This window comes from Gracilinanus agilis, chromosome 4 (assembly GCF_016433145.1).
Source record: "Gracilinanus agilis isolate LMUSP501 chromosome 4, AgileGrace, whole genome shotgun sequence".
Lineage (NCBI taxonomy): Eukaryota > Metazoa > Chordata > Mammalia > Didelphimorphia > Didelphidae > Gracilinanus > Gracilinanus agilis.
The window spans coordinates 1,545,107-1,572,620 of NC_058133.1; the positions used below are offsets into that span (position 1 = coordinate 1,545,107).

General features: G+C 45.3%; 1 protein-coding gene across 1 annotated transcript in view; it reads right to left on the bottom strand.

Moving 5' to 3' along the window:
• ST6GALNAC3 (ST6 N-acetylgalactosaminide alpha-2,6-sialyltransferase 3) overlaps nt 1-27,514 on the bottom strand; it is a 286,260-nt gene that overhangs the window by 165,290 nt on the left and 93,456 nt on the right. Inside the window, exon 3 of the mRNA XM_044673438.1 lies at nt 5,735-6,144. Within this exon, the coding sequence (XP_044529373.1) occupies nt 5,735-6,144 (410 nt within the window). The remainder of the gene's footprint in view (nt 1-5,734; nt 6,145-27,514) is intronic.

Here is a 27,514-nt window from a genome sequence, read left to right on the forward strand (position 1 = left end):
AATGGTGAATGAAGGCTCCGACCTGCTTGTCCGTGGAAATCCAATGGAAAGCTGCGTTTGAAGGATGGCTCTGTCAGGGACTTGGTATTAGAAGCCGCCGCCTAGTCACTCGGTCGCTGAAGAAGCTAATAGATTGGCCAACCTTTGGGGAAAATGGAGCAGGGGGGGATGTTGGGGGCCGTGAGCAGAGCTGGGAGAACTTTTCCATCTGAAACCTCAATTAGGTAGAACTTGCCTGATTTGGCTCCTCGGTGACCCCAATATACACTGAAGCAACAGTTCTGGGGATTAGCACACTCCGAAGCAAGCCACTGAGGAAGGAAGCTAAGGCGGAGCCTCCTCTTACCGCGTGAGGACGCTGTGATGTATGGAGTATCCTACACAGGAGGAGGCTGGGCTGAATGGAAAGGGGGCGGGGCCGCTGGGCAGGATAGTCTTTGAGGCGGTGCCTGGACAAAGCCTTTGGTCTCGGTGGCCATTTCAGGGACTGGAAGAGCTGATGCTCACCTCAAGGGGAGACTGGAACTCATTACCCCCTGCGCACACACGCACGCATGCACGCCTAGAATATACATCCGTGGACATGGACGTGGAAGTGCACAGACATAGCATAGAAGTGCATGTGTGCATTTTTACTTATTTCTCTGTGTGTGTGTGTGTGTGTGTGTGTGTTTCTATATTGGCGCTGTGCTGGGTTTTCTCTGCTCCATTTCCCACGGGTCCTCCCGCGGAGGCTCTTGTTGGCGAGGCTGCCTTTCTGAGGCTCTCTCGTCGCTTTCCTTCTAGGCGACACCCTCTGTCTTAGCCTCCTGCCGTCGGGGAGCTCACCAGGCTGTCTTTGAGGCGATCCTCCAAAGCTCCTGCCTGCCCGGCCCTCTGTGTCCCACAAGGCAAGCAGGGGAGCTCGCACTGCCCGCAGTCTGCCGCCTTCCATGAATCTGGGCCACCTCGGTGCCAGCTAACTAAGGCCTATGGAGGGCTGCTCTCAGGCCCTCCATCAGGCCAGAGTTAGCGCTGCTCTTCCCGTAGGGGCTACGACTTCCTCAGTCATTCCTAATGAACGCATGGCACGGTGGAGAAGGGGCTATGTGAGCCATGAGCAGACATGATTCCATGCTTCTGATGCTCATTAGAAAAGGGAGGAATGGATTCGAATCCTGCTTCTGGGATGGATTTCCTCTGGGACTTTGGGTGATGCCCAGAATCACGAGATCCTAGCTCAAGGCAACCCCCTTCTTTTTCAGATGACAATGAGAGCCAGGCAGATAAAGCAAATGGCCTAGAGTCACCCCAAAATCATTAGCAGTAGGGTGGTAACTGATGTCTTCCGAATAGAGCGCTAGACCCACTTCCTTTGTGCCATCCCTTCTGGGTCTCTGAGGCTCAGTTTTCTCACCTGTAAAATGGGGACAATCCTAGCTCACAGGGAAAATTAAGCCAGGCTCCAAGGAAATCACTTGCCAAATGTTGAAATTATCTGTATGTCAGCTTTTCCCCCTTTTCTACACAGAGGGTGGCAGCAGGGCAAGCCAGATCTGTGCTCCCTGGGCCACTGGTCCCCTCTCAATAGCCTGGAAGGCAGAAGAGCCTCTGGTTGGCTGCATGCCTCAGGGGTGGTGAATTTCTGACTAAACCAGCCTTTCTAGAGTCCTGTAAGGTGGGCAAAGCAGGTTAGACATGGCTCATGTGATCCTTCAACAGCTTTGAGAAGGGCGTACAATATTCTCCCCATCTTAGGGGTGAAAAAGCAGACGCAGACAGAGGTTGATTGACTGGCTGTAGGATGGGCCTCGCCTCTTCCTGACTCCGAGTCCGGGGCTCTGCCCACTGAGCCGCCAGCACCTGTGTCTTGTGTGAGGAGGTGGGCCAAAGGGGAAGGGGAACGGCAGCCATGAATGAGTTGCAATCTTCCCTGGCGGAGGGACATTCTGAGCGGATGAGACCATAATTCATTTGAATATTGAGAGCCACAGAGGCTAGCAGATAAGAGTGTCTAATAGAAGGTGAGAAGAGGAAGTTCTGGGTTGCAATCTTGTCTCTGACATCCATTAACTGTGTACCTATGGCCAAGTCAAGGATCTTCCTCTAGGCTCAGTTTCCTCATCTATAAAATGGGGATAATAATAGGCATCCCACCAAGAGCCCAGGGTGGTCGTCAGACTTCCAAAGGACATAAAGCATGAGTGATGGTTCGCACCCTTTAAAGCACTACCAGAGTGTCGATTAATCTGTCAATCAGTCAGTCAACAAAGAGTCTGTAAGAATCTGCCATTTGCCAGGGGCTGTGCTGAATGCTGGAGACCCCAAAGGCCATCTCTGCCCTGGAGGAGCTCCCAGTCTGCTCGCAGAGACCACACGCGAACAAGGTCCCAAGAGCTTCGGGCAGGAGAAAGTGGAGCTGATCCACTGAGTTCCTCTCGTTAGCTGAGATGCCAACAGAGGGAGAGGGGAGCTGCTCTTGTGCACCTTGTGGCAGGGAACAGAGCATCCAGGGCTGCTTTGGATTCTTTCTCCCAAACTTCTGGCATTCGAATTCAGCACTCTGCCTGAAGAGAGGTTTTCCAAGTACCAGCAAAGGCTAGTCTACACCACCGTCAGCTTACAGGGCATCCTCGAGTGAAGACGCATGAAGGAAAATGTCTACATGTCACCCTGCAAATATTATGAATTCGTACCCATCACTCGAAGAAAGGAGGAATCCGTTTCACTTCCAGCATCCCGAAGCATCCTGACGGTAACACGGAAAGCCCTGGAGATCCAAGAGCAGGCCAAAGATTTCCTGCCAGCCTCCCTACTGCTGTGAGGCTCTGCTCAGAGCCCCGGCAGCCAAAGGCAAAAGGAAATCGTCCTGGTTCCTCCTTGAGGAACTCACCTTCCACTCCCGGGGCCTCCCTCGCACCTGCTTTGCGCTTTAGTAAACGTACGGGAGTCCTAGGAGGGAGAAGGAAGACGTGTTGACATTTCACTGGCCCTTTGGGAATGGAGGAGCTCCCTCCATCAAACAATACTAGTACACGGTAAACAGTACTAACGGTAACGTGCCTGACCCCCGCCCCCCCCCCCAGCTCACCAGGAGCTTCTCCGTGCTTTCTTTGTGACTCGGGCCAGATGGCAGCCCACTCCCGGGGGCTCACCATATTAATGCCAAGCCACGTGGACACGCGGTTGGCACAGCCTCCTGCAGGTATGATCCCTGAGCTGGAGAGCTCTGCCAGCCTCAGCCCCAAGTAGCAGATCACAGACATGTCCCATGATGCCAGGCTTCGCTCCTTAAAACCTGACAATTATCAGACTGGCGGTCCTCTCGGAGACCTCCCCAAGGCCTTTCTGGACACACTCCGTTGGGCCGTAAATGGTTCAAATAGGCAAGGTCGAGGCGCAAGGCCAACACCGGATCGTTTAGAATTCTTCCCACCTCCCAGTGTTTTCGTAAACTTGCTAAAGGAGGAGGGGCACGTGTGAACCTACGGAGGAAGCCTCTGATGTCCAGAGTCCGAAAGGCTGGAGGAGGAGGAGGAGGAGGGCACCTCTGCTCGAGCCTCCCAAGGCTGCCCAATTCCCAGCACGCTCCTTTTTCTCAGCAGCCCGACCTTCCCAATGTCCTTCAAGACTCAGCTCCAATGCCTCCGTGCACAGGAGACTCTCCGGGGGGTTCCTCCCTTTCCCCGGGGTCTCCCCTTGGCGCTTACCTCCCATTTCCCCCTGACTCCTGATGGAGAGGCCCGGCTCCCCGGAGCCACTGCACGGGTCCCTGTGACCTCCACCCGGCCTCAAGGTGAGAGTCTGTGCAAGCCTCTTTCCTGTGCCGTTCGGCATCCCCCTCCCCCACTGCCTAGCTTCCCATAACAACTTATGCCTCAGCTAATTGCGCATCTAATAGCGAGCGCCTTCCAGCTCGGCACCTGTCTAGCTCTTCCTGCCTGAGGTTTTATATACGACCGACGGAGCCATTTGGTGCTTTGGGATAATCAATGCCAAACAGAAAGCACCGGCGGAATCAATAGGAGAGCGACTTGGCAGATGGACCATTTCGCAGTGATTACCGACTCTCGGGATAAGCCCTGGAGACCCAGAGCGCGCCGTCGAGGATATTGGCACGCGCAGCTAATCAAAAGTTTTGTTTGTGAAAGAGCGAGCGAGCAAGCGAGCCAGGGAGGGAGCGAGGGAGCGAGGGAGCGAGCAGTGGGAAATATCCTTCTGAGGATAGAAGATTTGAATATGGAAATCACAGCCAAAGCCCCCGGAGAGAAGGCAAATAGGAAAGCTGAGAGAGAGGCAGAACCTCCAGATGATTCCGGAGCCCTTCCAGGCCCCCATTTCCATCCGGCCCTTCCAGGAAGAAGCAACCCCGACTCATCCCAGTTTGCCATCTTCCTGTCATCTAATTAAGGCCCTCCTCTTCTGCGCAGCGTGCGACGGGCTGAGAGGGGGAGAAGGGGGAGGACGGACACGGAGGGAGAAGGGGGGGGAAGGGGGTCCCAGGGCCTTACTGAGGACTCCTGACAATCTGATCTCCTGGCTCGGCGTATAATAGGAAGGAAGCATCCCAGGCTGCCCCCAGGAAATCTGGCTCCCGAAGAGGAGGGAGAAGATGAGTCCAGGCTTCCTCAGAACGTGGCCATTTTGAGACTGGCCAAGGGCAGTTCTGAGGAGACAGAGTGGGTAGAGGCCAGTGTGTGCCTGAGCATGGGCACTGATTTAATTGGCAGGGAGGTATTTGGGAACTCTCTGAGAAGATGGCGAGAGGAGCAGCCCAAGGACAGAAGGCTCTGAGTTCAAGACACATACACTTCACCACTTGACGCGGGTAATTCCCCAAGACTAAATGTTTCAGAAAAGGTTAGCAGCCTGCTTTGATAGGAGCTTTCTCACTGGGAAGGCCCTCTAATAATGAAGTCCCAAGTCCTTTCCCACCAGCTATTCCTAAAGTGAGTTTGGGATTTGGGAAGCAGAGATGCCAGCTGGCTTATTCCACGGGGAACATAAAGCAAGAAAGAGTGGCCCACCAGGGCCAGAGGCTTGCTGCATGACGGAAACTTCCTGGAGGCTCTCATTGCCCAGAGCAGATCCAGAGCACAGGACCTTTGGCCAGGGAGGAGGAAGACAAGGGAGTATTGATGGAGTTCGACTTTCGCCCTTTGTTATAATCGTCCAACATCAACACTTGAAGTGGGGCAGCATCTCCCCGAGATGGCATTTAGCTAAAAGCGGAGATGATGCTGGGCCACTTGCTCATGCAGACCATTTGCATGCAGGGAGTGACTCACCCTTGTTAGAAAATCAATACTCTGCTCTGCCTGGCGGTAGCCTCAGGTAAAGTTTCTCCAGGTTTCTAGAAGCACTTGGGTCAATTTAGCATTCTCGAGCCCTCCTCATGTCTGTGCTTGGGAATGCTGGTTGGGGGGGGCGGGGGAGGGGGCTTCCTACTTCAGCTAAAATTCGAATGGAATCAATAGCAAATGGAGCTGCAAGAGGGGGAGCCTTAAAGACGTCTCAGGAAGGCATCCAGGGTTTTTTAGGCCCCGGGCCAATCAAAAGGGAATGAACAGAACCTAGCGGAGGTGGGATGCCGGGCCTGGCTGCTGCCTCACCAAGCTCTCAGAACAGTCAAAAACATATCACAACCAACGTGAAAAAGCACCGGGTGCTCATTTCATAGCTGGCACGCAAAGGGACCCTCCCTGGGCTGGGACCGAACCCGCAAGGCCCAAATGCGGCCATAGTCAGGGCTTACCGGTCTTTCCCCGTCTCCTTCTTAAAAACGCCATCGCAGTAACTCATGCGCTTCTCTGTTGTCACGTAGATCTGGGCCCCCGGGTAGACGTCCGCGGTTTTCCTCAGCATGTTGTACACGATGCCGTTGCCGTCTTTCCTCATGTTGCGGAAAGGCCCCCAGATCACGTAGATGGTGGAGTTGGTTTCTCTGAAGAAGTAGTCGGGGTTCTTAAGCAAGAGGGGGACGCTGGTGTGGGACACGACTCTGATCATGGTCCTCCGGCCAACGTCTTCCTCGTAGCCCTTGGTGGGGGCGTTATTCATCCTCCAGATGCAAGAAGATCTGTCTATTTCAGGGCCCACCTTCTGGCCCACCATCTGGCCAGAGTTGGAGACGATGGCGCAGAGATCACAGTCCAGTTGCAAAGGCTGGCAAAAGAAGAGGGAGGAACAAAGAGAGAATCGGGTTAATTAGTCACCTTCACACCTTCCAAGGGCTCAGAGGCGGGAAATGCCTGCCATTCTGGTCGCTAATTAGCATGAGAATCTCTCTGAAATATGGCCTTAGTCCTTTCTGAAAGGGACTTCTGGTGAGTAGGCTGATTCCAGCAACAGAGTCAACAGTCACTATGGAAAAAGGACTTTGGCCTTTGCCTTCTCTGCCAGCAGAGAAGTGAGAGCTAAAAAAGGCTTCTCTTGAAGGGCAGCACGCTGTAAGGAAGGACGTGGGTGGTAAGGATGGACGGCTGCAGTCGGAGTCCAAATCCCTCCTCTCATATTGACTACCTGTCCCCTGACCCCTCTGAGGAGCCTTCGTGTTCCCATCTGTAAAATGAGGATGATGATATCTGTGGAATGGGGTTTCCGGCTCAGTTCTGCTACTGCCTCCCTATGGCACCTCTCTGTCCCTCGGTTTCCTCATCTGTAAAATAAGCAGTTTGGATTCGAATCCTCCCAAGGTTGCTTACAGCTCTAGATCTATGATCCCAGCCTCTTGTCTCAGGGAGGTGTTGTGGAGTTCAAATATGTTTTGAACATGACAAACATGTCACACATGTTTGTCAACATGACGAACACGTCAAAGTACTTTGACAATTTATGACTCCACACGACCTAAAGAGATTGGTATTCGTCATGGACAGACAACTGAAAAAGGAAAACAGAAGCGGGCATCAGGGGAATCTCTTTCATTCTCTGTACGATTAGACGGTTCAGAAGAAATTCAATTCTCAAAGGACAAAGAGTTTCTAAAAGGAAGAGGTTCTTTATAGTCCAGAGCACTCGAGTCCAGTTCTTCTGTAGGTGCGATGCCGATCCAGTGACTAAATCTCTTGGAAGCTTGACATGGCTGGCTTTTGGAGTCGGCTCTTCTCAATAGCCAGGGGAAGTCTGGGGCGGGTGTTTCATTGAAACCGACCTGGGAGAAGGCATTCTAAATGGCGAAGTGGCTCCATTTTCTCCTTCCTGACATTAAAGAGCTTTTAACGAATGGCAGGCATGAGGAAAACCATCATTCGATCAAGCATCACATCGTGGAATCTTTGACCCAGAAGCTGACACATATCCACAGACAATCTTTCCTGATGGCCCTCCATGGAAACTGGAATGGCTTCTTTTGCAACCTTTGCAGAGCCATCCTTAATCTTCACTGTATCCCACAGAAGCGAGTTAATTAAAAAGAATGTATTAAAAAGGATGATATGACCTCCTAAAACTCATTTGCAGATTGAATGCTGTACCAATCAACTACCGAGGGGATACTTTATAAAGCTAGACACAATAATAACAAAATTCAATTGGAGGAACAAAAGGTCTAAGATCTCCAGGGAAATAATGAAAAGAGGAGGAGCCAAAGGGGACCAGCACTTCCCGACAGCAGATTATGTTATTAAGCAGTGCTCTCCCACATTATCTGGCAATGGCTTCAAAAAGAGAGGAAATGGAGACCAGCTGAAGTGATCAGAAAAGCAGGAATCAGAACAACTGAGTATTGGAGAATCCTAAGCCTAAATCAGGGGTAGTTGGATAGCACAGTCAGTACAGCGACAGGCCAGGAGTCAAGAGGACTCATCTATCTAAACTCAAAACTGACCTTGGACACTTGCTAGCAGTGTGACCTTAGATAAGTCATTTACCTTTGTCTTTCTCAGGTTCCTCATCTGCCAAATGAGCTGGAGAAGGAAATGGCAAACTACTCCAGCATCTTTGCCAAGAAAACCCCAATGAGTCAGACACAATTGAAAAGCGACTGAACAACAAAAGCATAAATTGCTTGGGGAAAAACTCTGATCTGATCTGATCTACTGGGAAAACTGGAAAACATTTGTCCAAAGTTCAGTTTAGACTAATATACTTTTTAAAAAACATTCTTTTCCTTCTAAAAGCTTGTCTTCTTCCTTCCCACTCCTCCCCTCTCCCTGGGCCAGACAGTAAACAATCTGTTATAGATTTGACAGGTGTGATTATGTAAAACTGTTCCCCCTCCTAGTCATCTTGTGAAAAAGATCTCAAACAAAACAAAAAGGGAAGAAAGAAAAAGAAAGAAAGTGAAATCGAGAATGTTTTGATCTGTATTCATTCTCCATCAGCTCTTTCTCTGAAGTCAGATGGCATTTTTCATCACTTTGATTTAGCCCACAATATGCCACAATAGGTTAATAAAGGATCCAAGACCAAAATATTAAAGATCACAACTTATAAAATGAAAGGAGAAATAGATAAGGCAGTAGGTGTCACAAGCAGGTCTTGAATCCAGGACACTCTGACTTTGAAGCCAAACCTCTATTGCTTTGCTAGAAAACAAAGGCATCATTTTTTAAAAATAATTTTTATTTTTTAGAAAAGTTAACATGGTTACATGATTCATGCTCTTACTTTCCCCTTCGTGCCGCACCCCCCCCGCCTCCCCCCTGCCATAGACGATGCGCATTTCCCCTGGTTTTAACATGTGTCATCAATCAAGACTTATTTCCAAATTGTTGATAGTTGCATTGGTGTGGTAGTTTCTGGTCTACATCCCTAATCATGTCCGCCTCAACCCATGCATTCAAGCAGTTGTTTTTCTTCTGTGTTTCCACTCCTGCAGTTCTTCCTCTGAATGTGGGTAGCAACTTTTCCATGAATCCCTCAGAATTGTCCTGGGTCATTGCATTGCTGCTGGTACAGAAGTCCATTGCATTCTATTTTACCACAATGTATTGGTCTCTGTGTACAATGTTCTCCTGGTTCTGCTCCTTTCACTCTGCATCACTTCCTGGAGGGCTTTCCAGTTCACATGGAATCCCTCCAGTTTATTATTCCTTTGAGCACAATAGTATTTCATCACCAGCAGATACCACAATGTGTTCAGCCATTCCCCAGTCAAAGGGCAGACCCTCATTTTCCAGTTTTTTGAAAGGCATTGAGTGCCGCATGTGTGGAGCTCTGTGTGACTGGTTGACTTTCTTTCCTTCTTTCCTTTACTGTAGAGGAAGATCTGGAGATGTGATGACATCTGTGTAGAGAGAAGTACTCTCTCACTGGGAAAACTCCCAAGGCCCAGTGCTGTAGAGATGGATGGGGCCAGCACCCCAGAGTTTCATTATTAGAGAGTTGTTTCCACTATTGGGAAGCGACGGGACTTGTCCAGCTCACAAGCTGGTGTTGTTTGTCAAAGGCATGGCTTGATCTCAGTTCCTCGTGACTACCAGATCAGCTGCCCACCCTTGACGCCACACTCCCTCCCAGTATGTTGTGAGCAAGAGAGAGAAAATCGCCTGGGAGAAAAGACCTCCAAGAATGCAGCACAACGGGGACAGAAAGACCAGTGGGTGATGGACTGCTGGATAATTCTTCCAATTTGCAGATAGGTAGAGTGAGAACGAGGTGCCATCAAAGTGCTCAACCACGACCAAGGAGTCCATCAGCCAGCGATGGAGCTTTCACAAAGCCTCTTAGAGAGCCCCAGCCAGAAGAACTGGAGAAGAAATAAAGGGACAAAATGATGGCGATGGATCTGGGCAGTGCTATTGCTCCTCCAAAGAGCCATTTGTTAAAGCACATTAGGTTAGTTTGTTAATTAATCAGTCAGTCCCCAAGCATTCTTCAGTACTTTCAATCAGTTCTGCTATAAGAACTGCACATTGGGAAAACACGACTCTGTCCCAAGAGGATGGAGACATCAGGGAACCTTTTGAGCAGAATTTGAATCTGGAGTTTGCTTCTGCGGGATTTCTCTGTCCCCTCCTGCCCCCATTTCTCAATAACTCTCGAGCTGCAGCCCCTCCCAAGCCTGCTTCCAGCTCTTGGCGGGGTGAGAAGGGTCGCGTTTACTGTGTGTGTGCACTGCAGGGGCTGCCATTCTGGGTCCAGAGGCCGGGCCGCATCACCCACCTCTTCCCTATGGCTTGGGCTTCTGCAGCCAGGGGATGTAGGGCAGCCACAGGCCAGGGCGGTGGAGGAGGCCGTTATTCCTTGAGATATCGCCGTCCTTCCCAACCAGAACAGAACCGACGCTCCCACTCTTCTTAGGCTCCCGCCATCTTGAGGGCTCGCTGCTGCTGCTGCTCCCGAGCGGTGCCCTCCCTCCATTTGCCCACCAGCTCGGTAGGTTTTCTTAGAAGATGCACACGTAGAGCAGAGCTGCCTGGCCGCTGATGCCCCAGGGATGGTGGCAGGAGATCGCCCGCCAGGAGCTTACAGCTGGACCTTCCTCAGTGCACTGGCGGGGTCCTGCGTCTGGGAGTTAGGCAAGACCCCAGTTCTGAGCCGCGTCTCACAGAGAGCTGGCCTGGCGGAGAAATGCAAGGAATGAGTGGCACCATGGATAGTTCCGGGCGATGTTCAGGCAATCCCTAAGCATTTCTGGCGCCAACCTCCAGAGACAGGGAGAGACAAAAGACAGGGAGAGGGGCAGCTGGGTAGCTCAGTGGATTGAGAGCCAGGCCTAGAGACAGGAGGTCCTAGGTTCAAATCCGGCCTCAGACACTTCCCAGCTGTGTGACCCTGGGCAAGTCACTTGACCCCCATTGCCTACCCTTACCAATCTTCCACCTATAAAGTCAATATACAGAAGTTAAGGGTTTAAAATAAAAAAATAAAATAAAAAAAAATAAAAAAAAATAAAAAAGACAGGGAGAGACAGTCCTGCCCCTGAGGAGCTTCCAGTCCAAGGGGGGAGACGACATGCAAGCACATGGGGCCAAACAAGCCCTACTGAGGAGCTCTCTACCAGTACTATTCAATGTTACTCAAACTATGCCCACTTTAAGGAAATGCCCCCAACCTTCCCGCATGTCTTCCAATGGCCTGTCTGCAGAACATCACAAGACTAGACCTCTTTTCAAAAGTGCCATTTGTCTCAGGTTTTTTTTTAACCTGCTATCTTGGAATCAATACTGTGTCCTGGTTCCAAGGCAGAAGAGTGGTAAGGGATAGGCGATGGAAGTTAAGTGACTTGCCCAGGGTCACACAGCTAGGAAATATCTTAGGTCAGATGTGAACCTAAGACCTCCTGTCTCTGGACCTGCCTCTCAATCCACTGAACCACCCCGCTGCCCCTCAGAAACTGTTTGGAACTTAGGAAGTTAGCACCTAACCAGAGTTCCCTAGCTTGGAACGGATGGTGAAAAGGGACAGTCACTTTTGGGACATTACTGGAAGGAGACACCAAAGGCCCTGAAGGCTAGAGATCATGTGATTGCCAACACCAATCTGATGCTAATCTGGGTCACGAACACACCCCAGGGCCACCTTGCCTGCTCTGGAGGGAAATGATCTCAAGGTGTCTCTGTGTAAGACTGGAAGGTCCCAGATCTAAAACCTAAATGGTCCACAGACTCCAATCAGCCCAACCTCCTCACTCTGGAAGGGAGGAGATGGAGTGATTTGCCCACGATCACTCAGGAGGGAAATTTCTGAGGTGAGCCTGGAACTCTAGTCTTTTTGCTCCTGAGGCTGTGCCAAACCATGCCATTGCATAAGCGTTCCCAGGAGGCAACTTCCTACTGATCTTTGGCCATATTCTACCTACATTTGAAGCCTTGTTACGAGAGCCATGCAGACACGCACGTGATTTAGCATCATGCCCATCACCTGGCACCCCCCAGCTCCCTGCCTAGTCCTTTATGGTGTGGCAAGGAGAGCTGTTAGAGTTCCAGGCAGTTTGCCTTTCGTGTCATAAAGTGAGTTTGTTCAACTACTTTGTTTGTTTAAAAAAGAATCCCCTCAGATGAGTGCTCATGTGCCCAGTGCAGAGAGTCTCTCTGGCCACCATGGCAGCTAACCTGCTCCTTTGGGAGAATCAGTTGGTTCTGCAGTAACGAGGCATAATTTTACTAATAGGAATAAGCTCTGCCATTTCACTTGACAGTCGTAACCCTGAAAGTGATCAATTAAGACATCCCAATCTGTTTGGTGGCAGCAGATTGCGATGCCACAGCTGGGCAGATTTGGAGGTCAGCAGCTGACAAACAACTTGAGGGCAAACTGGAGGAATAGCAGGCAGGCTCGTCCTCTATGGAACATGGTGGCGCAGATGTAATGGCTTTGGAGGCAGCCCACAGATGGCCGAGCCATGACTGAGTTCCCTTCTGTGAAGCTCAGCTTGCCCCCTGGTCTTGAGGAACATCTGTTTCCTCACCCCTCTGCCCCCTGCCCTGGACAGAGCTCCTTTCTCACCTTGACTTATGGTCACCCCTGTCTTTCTTTGACCAGTCCATCCACATTCATTCATTAAGCATTAACAATTTGGTAGGTTCTGGGGATTAGATATTCAAAAATTTAATTAATTTAATTAAAAATGTTTTTCCATGGTTACACGATTCACGTTCTTTCCCTCCCCTTGTCCCCCCCCCATAGCCAATGAGCAATTCCACTGGGTTTTATGTGTCATTGATCCAGACCTATTTCCATATCATTAATATTTGCCATTAGGGTGATCACTTAGAATCTACATCCCCAATCATATCCCCATTGAACTATGTGATCAATCATATGTTTTTTCTTTTGGGTTACTACTCCCACAGTTCTTTCTCTGGATGTGGACAGTGTTCTTTCTCATAAGTTCCTCTGGCTTGTTCTGAGTCATTGCATTGCATTGCTTCTAGTAGAGAAGTCCATTACGTTCAATTGTGCCACAGTGTGTCAGTCTCTGTGTACAATGTTCATCTGGTTCTGCTCCTTTCACTCTGCATCACTTCCTGGAGGTCTTTCCAGTTCACATGGAGTTCCTCCAGTTCATCATTCCTTTTAGCACAATAGTATCCCATTACCAGCAGATACCACAATTTGTTCAGCCATTCCTCAATCAAAGGGCATCCCCTGATTTTCCAATTTTTTTGCCACCACAAAGAGTGCAGCTGTAAATATTTTTGTTCCATTATTTTTCCCCTTATTATCTCTTCGGGGTACAAACTCAACAGTGGTATGGCTGGATCAAAGGGCAGGCAGTCTTTTAAAGCCCTTTGGGCATGGGGATTAGACTTTTAAAGAAAGAAACCATCTTTGCCTTCAAGGTGGTTCTGTTCTATTCTAGAAAGGGGAATTATGCATCTAGAAGCATGTGTAAAATCGCTACAGGGTAATGGGGTGGGGCATTCACAGAAAGGGAGCTCAGATAGGTAAAGAAAGCAAGCATCCAGCCAGCACGTGCCATCTACCAGGCATTGTGCTAAGTACTAGAGAGCCAAAGTCAAGCAAGTGTGGTGACCCCTGCCTTCAAGGAGGGTGTTCTAATGGAAGAAGACAACATACAAAGGGGACCCTGAAAAGGGAATGGGTTGGGAAAGGCATCCCACTGGAAAGATGGTCAGGGAGGAGGAGTCCTGGTTCTGGGTAAGAGAAGCTGGCAGGAGCCTAGCCTTCCAGAAGCTATGCCCAAAGTTCTGGTGGAGAATGAGAAGAATGATGATCAGAAGAAGGAAAAGTTTCATGCAGAAGGGAGAGCTTGGGCTGTGCTTGAGTTTTGAAGGGCATCAGTGATTATAAGAAATACAGATGGGACAGCGTGCATTCCTGGAATGGGAAACACAAATGCAAAGAGGCTGAGACAGAAGCTGGAAGCTTATTGAGGAGGAATGGACAGTTTAGTTGGACCCACAAAATTCATGAATGAGAGTAACATATACCAAAGCTTGAAAAGGGGCCGGGAGCCATGGTGGAAGGTCTTTAAAGGTCAATAAAGGAAGCTTATACTTACTCGTTGGGGTACTAGGAAGCCACTGGATGTATAGAGTAGAAGAATAAAAGAAAGGGTGAGGACCAATCTCAGGATATTGATGAATGGATTGATAGAACCATCACATTGAGGTTTTCTGACATTCTGATTTTAATTTCCACAGATGGAGCTGATGGTAGTAAACTCTCAGCTTGTCATTTAGCTGTAGAAATCTTCCCTAAAACCATATACACGGAATAAAAGAAAGCATGCCTATTCACAATCCCAGAATGCAGGTAGCATGAAGCAAAGGCCTGGTCTCTTTTGGAGATGCCTATAAACTTTAGTAAGGATGAAGAGCAAAGTCTTCCTGGGCCATTCCAGACTGGTTTTGGTCCATGAGCTCTCCCAGTGCACTTAAAGTTCACTTAAAGCCACATCCTGGGCTGTGAGTCTCTCTCTTGATATTTTGCTGTCTCTTGAGCCCATCTCTACTCTGTGATTTGGCAGCCTTCTTTGGAAATGTATTCTCCAGGGTCAGACGATTTTACCCTGATAAACGCCTGCCCTTTTTCTTCATGGAGTCCCTTGATATTCTGCAAACTTTGGAAAGAGTTATGGAGCCTTTCTTGATTCTGATCCCTCCTTTTTCCTTGACTTAACTCTTATTTTCTTTTTTTAGTTTTACTAAAAGTCTAATTTTCTCATCCTTTTCTTTCACCCACTCAGAAATTTCTTCAAAATAGGGAGTTCAACAGAGTTGATCTATACCGTCTCTAGGGCAATCCCATCCCTGTGATGGAAAGCCAACAGTTATCAAACGCCTTCTTTTATTTAAGGTCTAAGTATTGATATTCGATGAGAGCCTCACTTTTGGTTTACTACCTTCTATCCCTCAGGAAAAGAATTCTAACCTTCTGTTGAAGGTACATCTGACTGTAAGCACTCCAGTGAAGAGTTCCAAGTGTTTGGTAGCAACAATTACTCTCCTACTGACATCCTGTCTATCTTTCAAGACCCAGATCAAAAGTCCTTGACTCTGAAAAGTGTCACTGATTCCCCTTGAGGAAGGTCATCCTGCATGAGATCTCCTAGCCCTCAAGTTTATAGCTGCTGTTGTTTCCTGAAGTGCATGATTTATCATCCTGTGTCTTCTTTCTCAGGATCAGCCTAGGTCAGCATAAGAGACTACACAATCTGTCAGTCAACAAGTATTTGATCTAAATGGTGATTTTGCATATTGCATAGAGTAACACAGCCTTGAATCCAAGAAGACCTGGGTCTGAGCCTCACCTTGAACACATGCTGGCTGGGTGGCCCTGGGTAAGTCACCTTCCTCACAGTTCTCAAGGCAATTGGTTAAGACTCTAAGTTACTCCTCACCTGGGAATCCTTAATAATAATGAAATCACAAGGACAGACCCTAATCCAGTATGCCTGTGATGGTGATAGTAATTATAGAGAGAAATAGGAGGAAGAGGAAAAAGAGAAGGATAATAAAATTAGCCTTTATGAAACACCTTAATGTTTAAAGTTATAAAAAACATTAATGTTTACAAAATACATTTTATGCATTATCTTAATTGATCTTCATAACAACCCTATGAAGTAAGAACTATTATTTTCCCATTTTACAGATTATGAAACTGAGGCTAAGAAAAGCTCTAATTACTGGTCCAGGCCCAGACAACTGAAGAGTGATTAAGGCAAGATTCAAACTCAGGTCTTCCTGATTGTAAGGTTCAACACTCTATCCACTGCCCTACCTAAGTAGATACAAAGAAAAGTCAGATGGCCCATCAGCATTGAGCCCTTTGACTGAGGCAACACATAAAAGACAGAAAGATAGGAAATGGCCCTCTTTGTTATGTGGCCCTTTTCCATTTCTAGAATGGTGGTGATGAAGGGGAGAGAAAACAATAAAACGGGTGCTAAGAATCTGATTTCAGACTCTCAGTCATCCCTAAAGGCACTGCGTTGGTGTACTCTAGATGTGAGATCCTTGTCCAGTGTTCCACCAAGGGGCTTATATGTCTGGAATGGAAACATTGCTCGTTATGAGAAGTCAAGAGAAGGTGGAACTAAATGGAAACAGAGCTCAGAGTTTGTTTTCCTGGAGAAGAGCAAGGCCTCCCCATTCCAATGTGCCAGGTGCTCTGACGGTAATGGTAATTACAGTGAGGAAGAGGAAAAAGAGAAGGATGAGAAAATTAGCCTTTAGAAAACACTTTAAGTAATTTAATGTTGTGTTCAAAGGGAACAAGAGCATCATTTCGGGGGCAGTCAGTCTCTTTGGGTCAGTTTCCATGACAAGCAATTGAAAAAGGTCTTCATGAACATAATTGCAGAATTAAAAAAGAGCAACAGAGTTAAACTGGCTTATTTTGGGGAAATTGTGCCACACTTTGGGGATGTCTAATAATTTTTACTAAACAAGTGCCTGTGTTCTTCCAGGTCTCTTTTATTACAGTCAGGATTAACAAGCCGTGGCATATAAAATAACTCCAACAGAGGTCACCCATGAGGCAGTGCAGAGATGTGCGATTGGCACAGGCAGGATACCATTCATTGGAGACCTTCAAGCTGAGACTGGTGGGTGTCCATTTGGGCCATACTCCATTAAAATGTAAGCTCCTCAATGGCAGGGGTGGTTTTTGCTAGTACTCAGTGGGGCATGCGGCACACAGTAAATGCTCTAAAAATGCTCCTTTGTGAATAATTGGCTTTCCCTCTCTGGGTCTCAGCATCTGCACTTTTTTTAAGTTCTAAAATGAGAGAATTAGACCAGATTAGGAATTCTTAGCCTAAGTCTGTGAACTTGTTTTTAACTTCTGAAGTTTGACACAACTGTCTCCTTTCCAATCCTATATATTTTGTTTTGTGCATTTAAGCTTTATTTTGACCAGAAGTCCGTGGACTTCACCTTTGTTTATCACACAGAATCATTTCGAATCCGTAGATTAGCTGTACTATTTGCACTCATCCATTCCTAGATCCCCTGGGTGCTCTTCTTAGATCGCCTCTAGGACCCTTCCAAATCTACAGTGAATATGCATTCATTCATTGTGTGGAAGCAGTGGCATGAAATCAGAGCGGGAGGACCATCATGTAACAATGCCTACTCAGGCGCTTGGCTACATCCATAAACCTTCTTTACCCCTTGAGTGAGGCTCTTTCTTTTTTTTTTTTTTAACCCTTGTACTTTGGTGTATTGTCTCATAGGTGGAAGATTGGTAAGGGTGGGCAATGGGGGTCAAGTGACTTGCCCAGGGTCACACAGCTGGGAAGTGGCTGAGGCTGGGTTTGAACCTAGGACCTCCTGTCTCTAGGCCTGACTCTCACTCCACTGAGCTACCCAGCAGCCCCCTGAGTGAGGCTCTTTCTTAAGCAGTGAGATTAGTGTCCACGTCTGAAAAACGTCACTGTCCTTGATAAGCTTTTCTGACCTTATTCCTGAAATGGGAACTGCCATCCTCCATCACTTTACTGGCTGATTCCAAGTCTTTGGGAATGAGTCTTACCAAAAGAATGCCAAGAAACTCATCTTAGCCAGGCCTGGGATCACTATGCTTCCCATACGGAAGATTCCTGGACATCATCTGGCCTTGACACTAGGAGAGCATTACCCAAACATTTAGAGGCCCCCCGATTGTTATAGAGATTGCAGAGCAGGAGCATTGACAGTCAAGCTTGGAAAAGCCTCTCTTTTGTGACAATGCTAAGGAGGGCTCTGCCTTCTACAGGAAATACAAGGCTCTTTGATTCTATTACAAATAAAAAAGTGTACTCTCTCTGGGAAATGCTACTATACTGATTTTGCAGTTAGTTGGTTTCTCTCTGCCCAACAATCTGCATGTTTTTCCTGTCCAAGCTGAAATGAATCCTCTGTGAAACGTGGAATAATTCCTCCCTTATCAAGAGGGAAAATATCTATTTGAGGGGGGGAGTTTTTGCATATGTTTTTTAGAGGAAAAATATTTTTTTGAAATGTGCTCCTTGAATCCCAACTGCAAGGCTCACTCTTCATTGAGATTGGATCACATTTCCCCCTTTCTTTTCATCTCTGTTCTTTGGTTCTAAACTTTCACACCCAGAGGAAAGAGGAGAGAATGACCCTCATCCCATTGCCATGGGAGTGAAGAGGGTGGCTTCATTCTCTGGCCCTATAGAATTCTCCAAATTACTCATCTGTCCAATGGAAACTCTTCAGGATGCTCTTTGGCTATGAAATCAACAAATTGTCCCATCCTCTTTGAATGATCTATTGGAACAATTGCCAAGTACTTGCATTTTAATCAGCAAAGAAAATGAAATATTTGACCTTTCTTTTTTCTGACAAAGCTTCCAGACAATAGGATGGATAATAAAAAAAACCATGAATTAAAACCTGCAAAACATTCCAGTTTTCCCAGCAAAGAATAATGGGGGTGTTTAAAAAAAAAGGTCACTTGTCAGCCAGTACTAGTTATTAAATCTCTACATTTATCACTAATGTGGTTCTACAGAAAACGAAGGTCAGGCCATTAAATAATGAAACAGTCAGGATTAGAAAAGGTCACCAGGAACTTGAGTACAATTCACTAGAAGCTGCTAATTTTATACTCAAGAACTGAGGAGAAGGAGGCAGGGATGAATCCAACCCTCCAGCCCACCTCAGCCCAGGGCTGAGCAGGAATCTCTGCTTATCTAAAATGAAACTTGCCAAATCTGAAAAAAAAATCAAAATCCAAACCCCAACCAGGAGCTTTGATCAATATTTTAGAGTAAGTTATGCTTCAGCTGAGCCAACTTAAATAATTAAAAACGTTTAAGAATTCTTCATTAACAAGGACAAAAAAAAAAAAAAATGAACCACCTCACAGGTTGTTTGCATTCCAATCACCAGGATGCAATTTTGAAAATTGGAGATAGGGCACTCTGGGCACCTTAAAAGCTTTCCAGGACAATTAGCGACTCACCACACACTAATTTACTACTTTAATGTTGAAACAAATCAGATCTTTGCTTGTAATCATCCAATTTGAAGGAATTTGAACAAAGCAGGTTGAACAATGCTCCAGAGAGACGCTGTTCATCCTGCTCTCCTGGATTCCTCCCCGACTGCTGAATGTCTTCGGAGTTTTACTTTTAGAGGATTCAACATGTATAATGACGCCATTGGGGAATCGATTTCGCCTTTATTCTTCCAAATGTTCTTTTGAGGTCTTTCAAATGAAAGGTACAAAAGAGGCATTAGCAATCTGGCATTGTGTTTATTGCTTTACTGAGGAAAAAAATGTATTTTAATTTTTCCCGTGTTTCAGGAATGATTAAGCAAGCTGTTTTCGTCTACAGTCGAGTCTCTTTCAGCAGACCTCTAACAGTGAGCGAGGAATCGGAGAGATGCTTCTGGAGAGGAACAGATAGGCTTGCGCAAAGCCAGGTGGCCGAGGAGCCTTTGTTTGCTTGTCCCAAAGCCTGGCTCTCCCAGCTTCCGTAGCTTTCCCAACGAAGCAGCAGGTATAAATCACGAAGTGCAAGGGAGGAACCCATTAAAAAAACCAGCTGGATTTGGTTACGCCGCGTTTGGTTCCCCTGGATAGCTCTGCGCTGGTCTAGGTTGGCATCCCGTGTAGAGACGACAGCCCAGTCACAAAACAAGGTGGGAAACCGAATTTCCTGACTGCTGAGAAATGATTCTAAAATGGCAAAGAAGAGGAGCGGGTCTCTGCTGCTGGACGGGGGAGTCTCTCTTCACGAGGCTTTGTCCTGGAGCACTGACTCTGGTTTCGGAATCCTGGGGATTTTTCAGAGGAAAGCAGCTTGCGATAACGGAGTTCAGGTGCAGAACAAAATGATCTCAGCCCCAAAAAGGTTCCTCTCCCACGGGCCCGCGTTACAGGAATTCATTCCTAGGATTGGAGGACCTTTGGGAGTTGGAAGGGTCCTTGGAAGTCCCTCTGCTTGGCAGTGTCATTCTCAAAGAGAAACCAGGTCATAAACCAGATACAAACGGCCCTCTTTTTGACTAATACAGCAACGCACTAAAATCAGGTTGGAATGGCGTCCGAATGAGGTTCTGGTCACACTCAGGAGCCCGGCAGCCCCCCATGCAGCTGCGGGTACTAGAGACTTGTGATCTAAACCAGCCCCAACACACCTTTGACGAGGAGGAAGTCTCGAGGCTCAGGGAGGGGGAATGAGGTGCTCAAGGTCCCACAAATAGGATTGGACAGGGGTGCATATGAACCCCAACCCTTCGCAAGCAGAACCAAGAACATTCGAGACAGCAGCAGGAATATGCTTGTGTACGGCCACCACAAGAGAAAGAACTGATAAGGAGAAATAAGTAAGACATTGTTTTAGCTACACAAATATCTTTTAGTTCAATGATGCCTCTCTAATGAGGGCAGGGGTGGAGAGGGAGGCACTTAAATGGGTATTTAAATAAATAAATACATTTAAATCTTAGAAAAGAGTATTTATTGATGACTCTCGTATATCACCCTAATTTCACCAAAGTATTCAGCTCCCAGACCCTTGTAGAAAGCCATTCCATAAAACAGTCATTCTTAGACATAAAAGAAAGAAAAAAGTCAGAGTAATGGACCAGTGCAAAAAGTCTAAAATATCTGTAGTGTGTGTCACTTGTGGGCCTTTCACCTCTGAGAAGGGAGGGGCCACAGTCACTTCTTATAGAGCCCCGCTTCTTCTTCAGAATTTTGTAATGTTCCATTTTGATTTGGGCTTTCAGTCGTTTCCTTTTAGCCATTAGTATGTTGTCGCATTAACTCTGCATCAGTTCACTTCAATCTTTCCATGCTTCTCGGTGTTCAGCACATTTCTCATTTCTTAAAGAATACAGAAATAATACATTCCATTGATGGGCAGCGATTTGTTTAGACATTCCCCAGTCAAAGGTCGTCTATACTGTTTCTAGTTTTGGGGCTCTCACAAAAAGGGTTGCTATAAATATTTTGAAATATGCTGGGATGTTCTTCTTGTCAGTAACCGAATCCTTAGAAAGTGGCCCTAATAATGGAATCTCCGTCAAAGTGTGTGGATTTGGGCCACCTTTTTGGAACGATTGCAAATTGCTCTCCAGCCTCGCTGTACGGCTTCCCAGCTCCACTAACAATAGACTAGTGTGCCTCTCTTCTGACAGCCTCCCAAAGCATTCACATTCCAAGCTCTAATCCTCATTGCACAGTGGCCGGGTGTGAGAGAAAACCTCAAGGTTGTGTAGATTTGCATTTCTCATATGACTGGGCTTTGGAGCCTTCTTTCATATGGTTGTCAGTAGTTTGTAATTATTCTTTTGAGACCTGCTTGTTCGTACCTTTTTTCTATTAGGAGATGTCTTTCAACCATTCATGTGAATAGAGCATGTGTGTATATACACACGCATATTACATAGATTTAATTGGTTTATATCTTGGCTACCAAACCCTTATAAGACACATTTATTACACATCATCCCCATTCAACCAATTCATCTCTACTCATTGGTGCCTTAATATTATTTGCACAGATTTTTCTCTTTCATATAATCATAGTTATTTTACCTTCAACCATTTCCTCTATGCTTTGGTTACAAATATGTCTCCTAATTGATTCATGCTTATGAAAATAAGAGGCATTTCCTAGTTGACAACTAGGAAAAGGATATGGACAGGCAGTTTTCAAAGGAAAACCATTCAAACTATCAATATCTCTATTAAAAAAAGTTCTGTCAATAATAACTGTTGACATTCCCATAAAGGGAACCCTGCAGTTCTACTTCACACTTATCAGATGGGCCACACCGAGAAAAGGGAACATGACGAATGTGGAAGGAGCTACTGGACAGAAGGCGCATTAATGTAATATTTATGAAACTGTGACCTGATCTAGTATTCTGGAAAGCAATTTGGAAGCATGTCCCAAAAGTTATTAAGCTCTGGATACGGTTTCAATGTACAACAACCACAATTAGTTTTACATCCCAAAGAGCTCGAAGAAAAGAAAAGACTCATGTCTATACATTCACAGCAGATCTTTTTGTGGGGGCAAAGAATTGGAAACCGAAGGGATACCCATCAGATGGGAAATGGCAGAACAAGCTGTGTTAAATGAATGTGATGTAAGAAGTGATGGAAACGGTTTGAGAAAATTCTGGGGAATGTAAAACCCAGTGGAATTGCACATTGGCTATGGGAGGAGGGTGAGAGGAAGAGAGGGAAAGAGCATGAATCATGTGACCATGGAAAAATTCTCTTAATTAAATAAAAGAAAAAAGAAAAGAAAATCCTGGGGAGACTTGTATGAACTAAGCAGAACGAAGCAAGCAGAACCAGGAGAATCGTAGAAATACACAATTGCAAAAATATTGTAAAGTTAAAACAATTTTGAAAGTCTTGGGCACTCTGATCAACGCGATGACCAACCAGAATTCTCTAACTTGCTGACCACATCCTGATAGAGATGATGGACTCAGAGTACAGACCGAGAAATTAATTTCTGTTTGTTGCCAATGCAGGAATTTATTTGACTTGACTATACATTTATAACAGGAGTTTTGTTTTTTCTTACTTTCTCAACCTCGCATGGAGGGAGGGTAAGAGGGAGAGAGATTATCATTGGAAAATATAATAATATTTAATGTAGAAAAATGTATTTCCTACCTATAGTTATAAGAAGCACATGATTTACTTTTCTATTTTTTAATATCATTGACTTTTTTTTTAAACCCTTGTTTAAAAAACTTCGGTGTATTGTCTCATAGGTGGAAGAGTGGTAAGGGTGGGCAATGGGGGTCAAGTGACTTGCCCAGGGTCACCCAGCTGGGAAGTGGCTGAGGCCGGGTTTGAACCCAGGACCTCCCATCTCTAGGTCTGGCTCTCCATCCACTGAGCTACCCAGCTGCCCCTCATTGACTTTTAATATTGAAGCCAGACCTTCATTTGGCATGTAGGGTAGCAAATGTTAAATGACACTGCTCTGTCTAATTTCTGTCAGATCCAATTTTCCCACTATTTTTATTATTAAATAGAAAGTTAATCGTCACTTCTGTTCTCTAATTTTTATACTGGGTAATTTAGTTGCTCTGTTTCTTATTCTCCCTTGACTAGTCTACATTTTTAATCGGTCCCAGCGAGTTTGATGACTTGGTCTTTACAATATAGTTCAAGATGTGGAAGTGCCAATTCCCCTTTGTCCCTGCCTATCTTCACATTTCTCCTTGGGATTCTGGATCTTTCATTATCCAATTTTTTTCATCATTATTTATCAAGTTCTATAAAGTATCCCTTTGATAATTTGATTGGTGTAGTATTGAAAGTCGAAGGTAACTTTGCGACTATTGTCCTTTTTATGGAGCCACAGGCTGATGATGAGTACAGGCGACTTCACCAGGCTCTTGGGTTGGTCTTTCCTCTTTAAGGAGTACTTTGCCATGGAGTCTATATTACTCTTTTACATTCCTGGGAGACTGGTATTCTGATGTTTTATGTCTTTTTTAGTTGTTTGGAATAAGATTTCTATTTCCATTATTGTCTTGAATTTTGTTATCATTCAGAAATGCTGATTTGTGGAGGGTTTCTTTGATAGTCTCTGATTTTGCTAAAGCTATTTTGCCTTTTAAGTATTCACTAGCATTTAAAATACAATGTTATCATTATAATAGGTAGAAGATAGTTATACTAGTCATTCGCCAGTGTTTCCTAAATAAACCATCATAGCCTGTGTCCAAATAGAAATGGAAGAGATCTGAGAAGACACGGAGTTCCAAGGACTCCTCATCTCCACAAGAAATCAAAGAGGGCAAAGTTAAGAGAGGGGATGGCAGACGCGTCTTCAGGCATTAGCTACTACTTCTAATCAAGTCTGGGGAGAAAGCCGGCTTAGCATGTTCATTTCTCTTGAACTTTGGGGGCCGGTATTGTAACTATTCAGTGCTGAACCCTTTCCTCATTGTTACACCAACTCGCAAGAGGAGAGAGAGAATAGTTAAGGTCCCTTTCAGCCCTAAATCTGAATTTCATGAATAGCCTCCCTCAAGTCTAATTAGGTAGGTACTATATGCCAAAGCCTAGGGTTAATGTTTCATCATAAGTGGCTGCCTCAATTAAAACCATTTAAATAATGTGGATACAGACACATTCATGGATGTCCTATAGCATCCCTCCCCTCCTCTCCATGCCCTTCTCCGCAAAGCTCCAACTCGACCAATGGACATGGCCAATATAGAAGTTAAATTGATTTACTTTGCAATCAAAGATAGGGAAGCTCTCTGTGAACAAGACCTGAAGCTGACTTTTACTCAGATCATGAACTCCTTATTGAAAAATTCAGATTCAGATGTATGGGAGAGGGATGCAGCCAAGATGGCAGAAAAGGTCCAGAGACTCATCTGATTTCTACCAAATTCCCCTCCCAAAACCAATAATATAATGCCAAAAATGGCTATAGCCCCCCAAAAGAAAAGCTGAAGTAATTTTCAGCCCCAAACAACTTAGAAGGCCAGCATGAGGGATCTGGTGCACCAGGGTGGAAACAATGTGGTGTGCCAGGGCAGATCCTAAAGGAGGCCAATAGGCCTTGGGAGCAGCTGAAGTAGTAATAGCAAGGTTTCCAGAACTCTCAGCCATAGATGGTAAAGGGGGTTGGACAACTGCTTAGAAGGAGAATGCAAAACTCTTCTTGAATCGCTCATATGCAGAACCAGGTTGCAGTCTCAGGGTGAGGAGGAGCACTGGCAGCCACCCACAGGAGATCAGGGGATCCTGATCACAGTTCTAAGGGGTAAAAGAGTGCTTGGAATTACTCATAGACCTGGAGAGTATTAAACACCCGTCTCCTTACATCATACCACATTGGAAGAACTAAAAGCAGATAGAGCCCCAGGGCCAGCTCTGAAGGCGACTGCACAAAGAACTTGAAGCTTAGACCAGGGTTCCCTTCAACACAGTTACAGAGACCAACTTTAACAATTTTTTAAAACTAAAAGAAAACAAAAAGGCAGGAAAATGAGCAAACAACAAAAAGAGAAACATCATTTTAAATTATTTTGGTGACAGAGAAGACTAAAACTCAGAAGAAGACAACAAAAGTCAAAACTGCTACATCCAAAGCCTCCAAAATATTAATTTCTCTGAAGCCCCCCAAAAATTGATGGAGGAGTTCAAAATGGATTTTAAAAATCAAATAACAGAGGAAGAAGAAAAATTTGGAAAAGAAATTAAAGTGACACAGGAAAATCATGGGAAAAAAGAATCAACAGCTTGGTAAAGGAGGCACAAAAATACTGAAAAAATTAATATCTTAAAACATAATAAAGCAATGGGTAAAACAGATACGAAGATCCAACAAAGAGAGGAACTTCTTTAAAAAAACAGAATTGGCCAAATGGGAAGAATATACAAAAAATGCATTGAAGAGAAAAACTTCTTGAAAGTCAGAATTGACCCTTTGGGGAAAAAAAGGAACAAAAATTCATTGAGGAAAAGAAGTCTTTACAAAATAGAACTGACCAAATGGAAAAGGAGATACAAAAGCTCATTCAGGAAAATCATGCTTTAAAAATTAGAATTAAACAAGATTACTCTATGGGACATCAAGAAGCAAACAAATAAAGTTAAGATAATGAAAGAATAGGAGAAAATGTGAAATAGCTCATGGGAAAAACAACTGACCTGGAAAATAAATCCAGGAGAGATAATTTAAGAATTACTGGACTATCTGAAAACCATGATAAAAAGAGCTTAGAAATCATCAAGGAAAACTGCCTAGATATTCTAGAACAAAAGGACAAAATAGAATTTTTTGAAAGAATCCACCAATCATCTCCTAAGATCCTAAAAGAATAACTCAAAGAAACATTATAACCAAATTTCCAGACTCCTAGATCAAGGAGAAAATATTTCAAGCAGTCAAGAGAAATTTCAGATATCATGGAGCCCCAGTCAGGAGAACACAAGTTTTAGAACTATCTACATTAAATGATCAGAGGGCCTGGAATATGATATTCCAGCAGGCAAAGGAGTTAGACCTTCAACCAAAAATCACTTACCCAGAAAAACTGAGCACAATCCTCCAGGGGAAAAAATGGGGATTCAATGAAATAGAGGATTTTCAAAACATTCCTGATGAAAAGTCCAAAAGACCAGAGCTGAATGCGAAACTAGATTCTCAAATACAAGATTCAAGAGATTCATAGAGTAAACAGGAAAGAGAATCAAAGGATATTCAATAAATTTAAATTGTGAACATCCCTACATGGGGAGATGATTTTTGTAACACCAAAGGATTTAGTCATTATTAGGGTAGATAGGAGTACTCATAGACAGAAGGCAAAGTTATGAGTTGAATATGATGGGGTAATATAAAACTTAAAGTAAAATTAAGGCATGAGAAAGAAAATGCATTAACAATTCAAGGATCTGAGACAATCACAAGACTCGTGATGAAAAAGGCTATTCATCACAAAAAAGGGAACTGATCAAATCTGAATGTAGACTAAAGTATTCCATTTTCACTTCATTTTCTTCAAGGATTTTTTTCTTGAATGTGTGATATGTGGCTTCTTTCATGTGGTAAATATGAAAATATGTATCGCATGACAGCACGTGTATAACTTATGTCATATAACCTGCTAACTTGGGGAGGAGGGAGGGATGGGAAGGAAGGAGAAAATATGGATGAAAAAATGTCAGAAAAAGATCACACAAATGCACATACCATGGCATTTGTGTACACATATGTGTGCATGAGTATATAATGGAACAATGAGGTATATATGTATATATATACACACATACACACATACATACAAATAAACACATTGGCAGTCACTCAGCTCACACAGTTAGAGCACCATGTCTTCACATGCTAGAGTCACAAACAGGATTCTAACTTTGCAACTTTGGGTAAGTCCCTTAGTTCTTATGGGCCTTGTTTCCTCACTTGTGAAAGGAGATTGAACCACCTGGTGTCTGCACCCCCTCCTGGCTCTAAATTTATGATCCAACCATCATATGATCCAAGTCACATCTCCTAGAGTGCAACGAACTGATAGCCTTTCATTCACCCCATCTCAGCAGAATCACTGCCAGGAGCCTACAAATCACTGCTGGTGGGTAGATAGCCAGAGTTCCTTTTCCCTTCTATCAGGAAAGGAATCTTTTGACATTTCCTATAATTACCAGCATCCCCAGCCCCCAGAGGTGTAATCATCAGCAGGTGACACGTTCCTGTTTTTCCCTCTGTGCTCTTATCTGCTCATACTAGACCATGTCACGGTAAGACAAGGGGCTCGCCTCCCCCAGCTCCCAGCTGCTCTGTTTACACCTGATAGATGGAGCCCTTCCCTGTGCCTGTTTACTGCTGATAGCCTGTGCCCTGTTCTATTAGAAGAAGAAACTCTGAATAAAAAACGAGTCCTTGGAAAGGTAGGAACAACTCCAATTCCACACTCCTTCCCTCCCTCTTTTCTTTCCTTCCTTCCTTCCCTCCTTTCTTCCTTCCTTCCCTCCCTCCTTCCTTCCCTTCTTTCTTCCTTCCTTCCTTCCCTCCCTCCTTCCTTCCCTCCTTCCTTCCCTCCCTCCTTCCTTCCCTTCTTCCTTCCTTCCCTTCTTCCTTCCTTCCTTCCTTCCTTCCTTCCTTCCTTCCTTCCTTCCTTCCTTCCTTCCTTCCTTCCTTCTCCTTCTT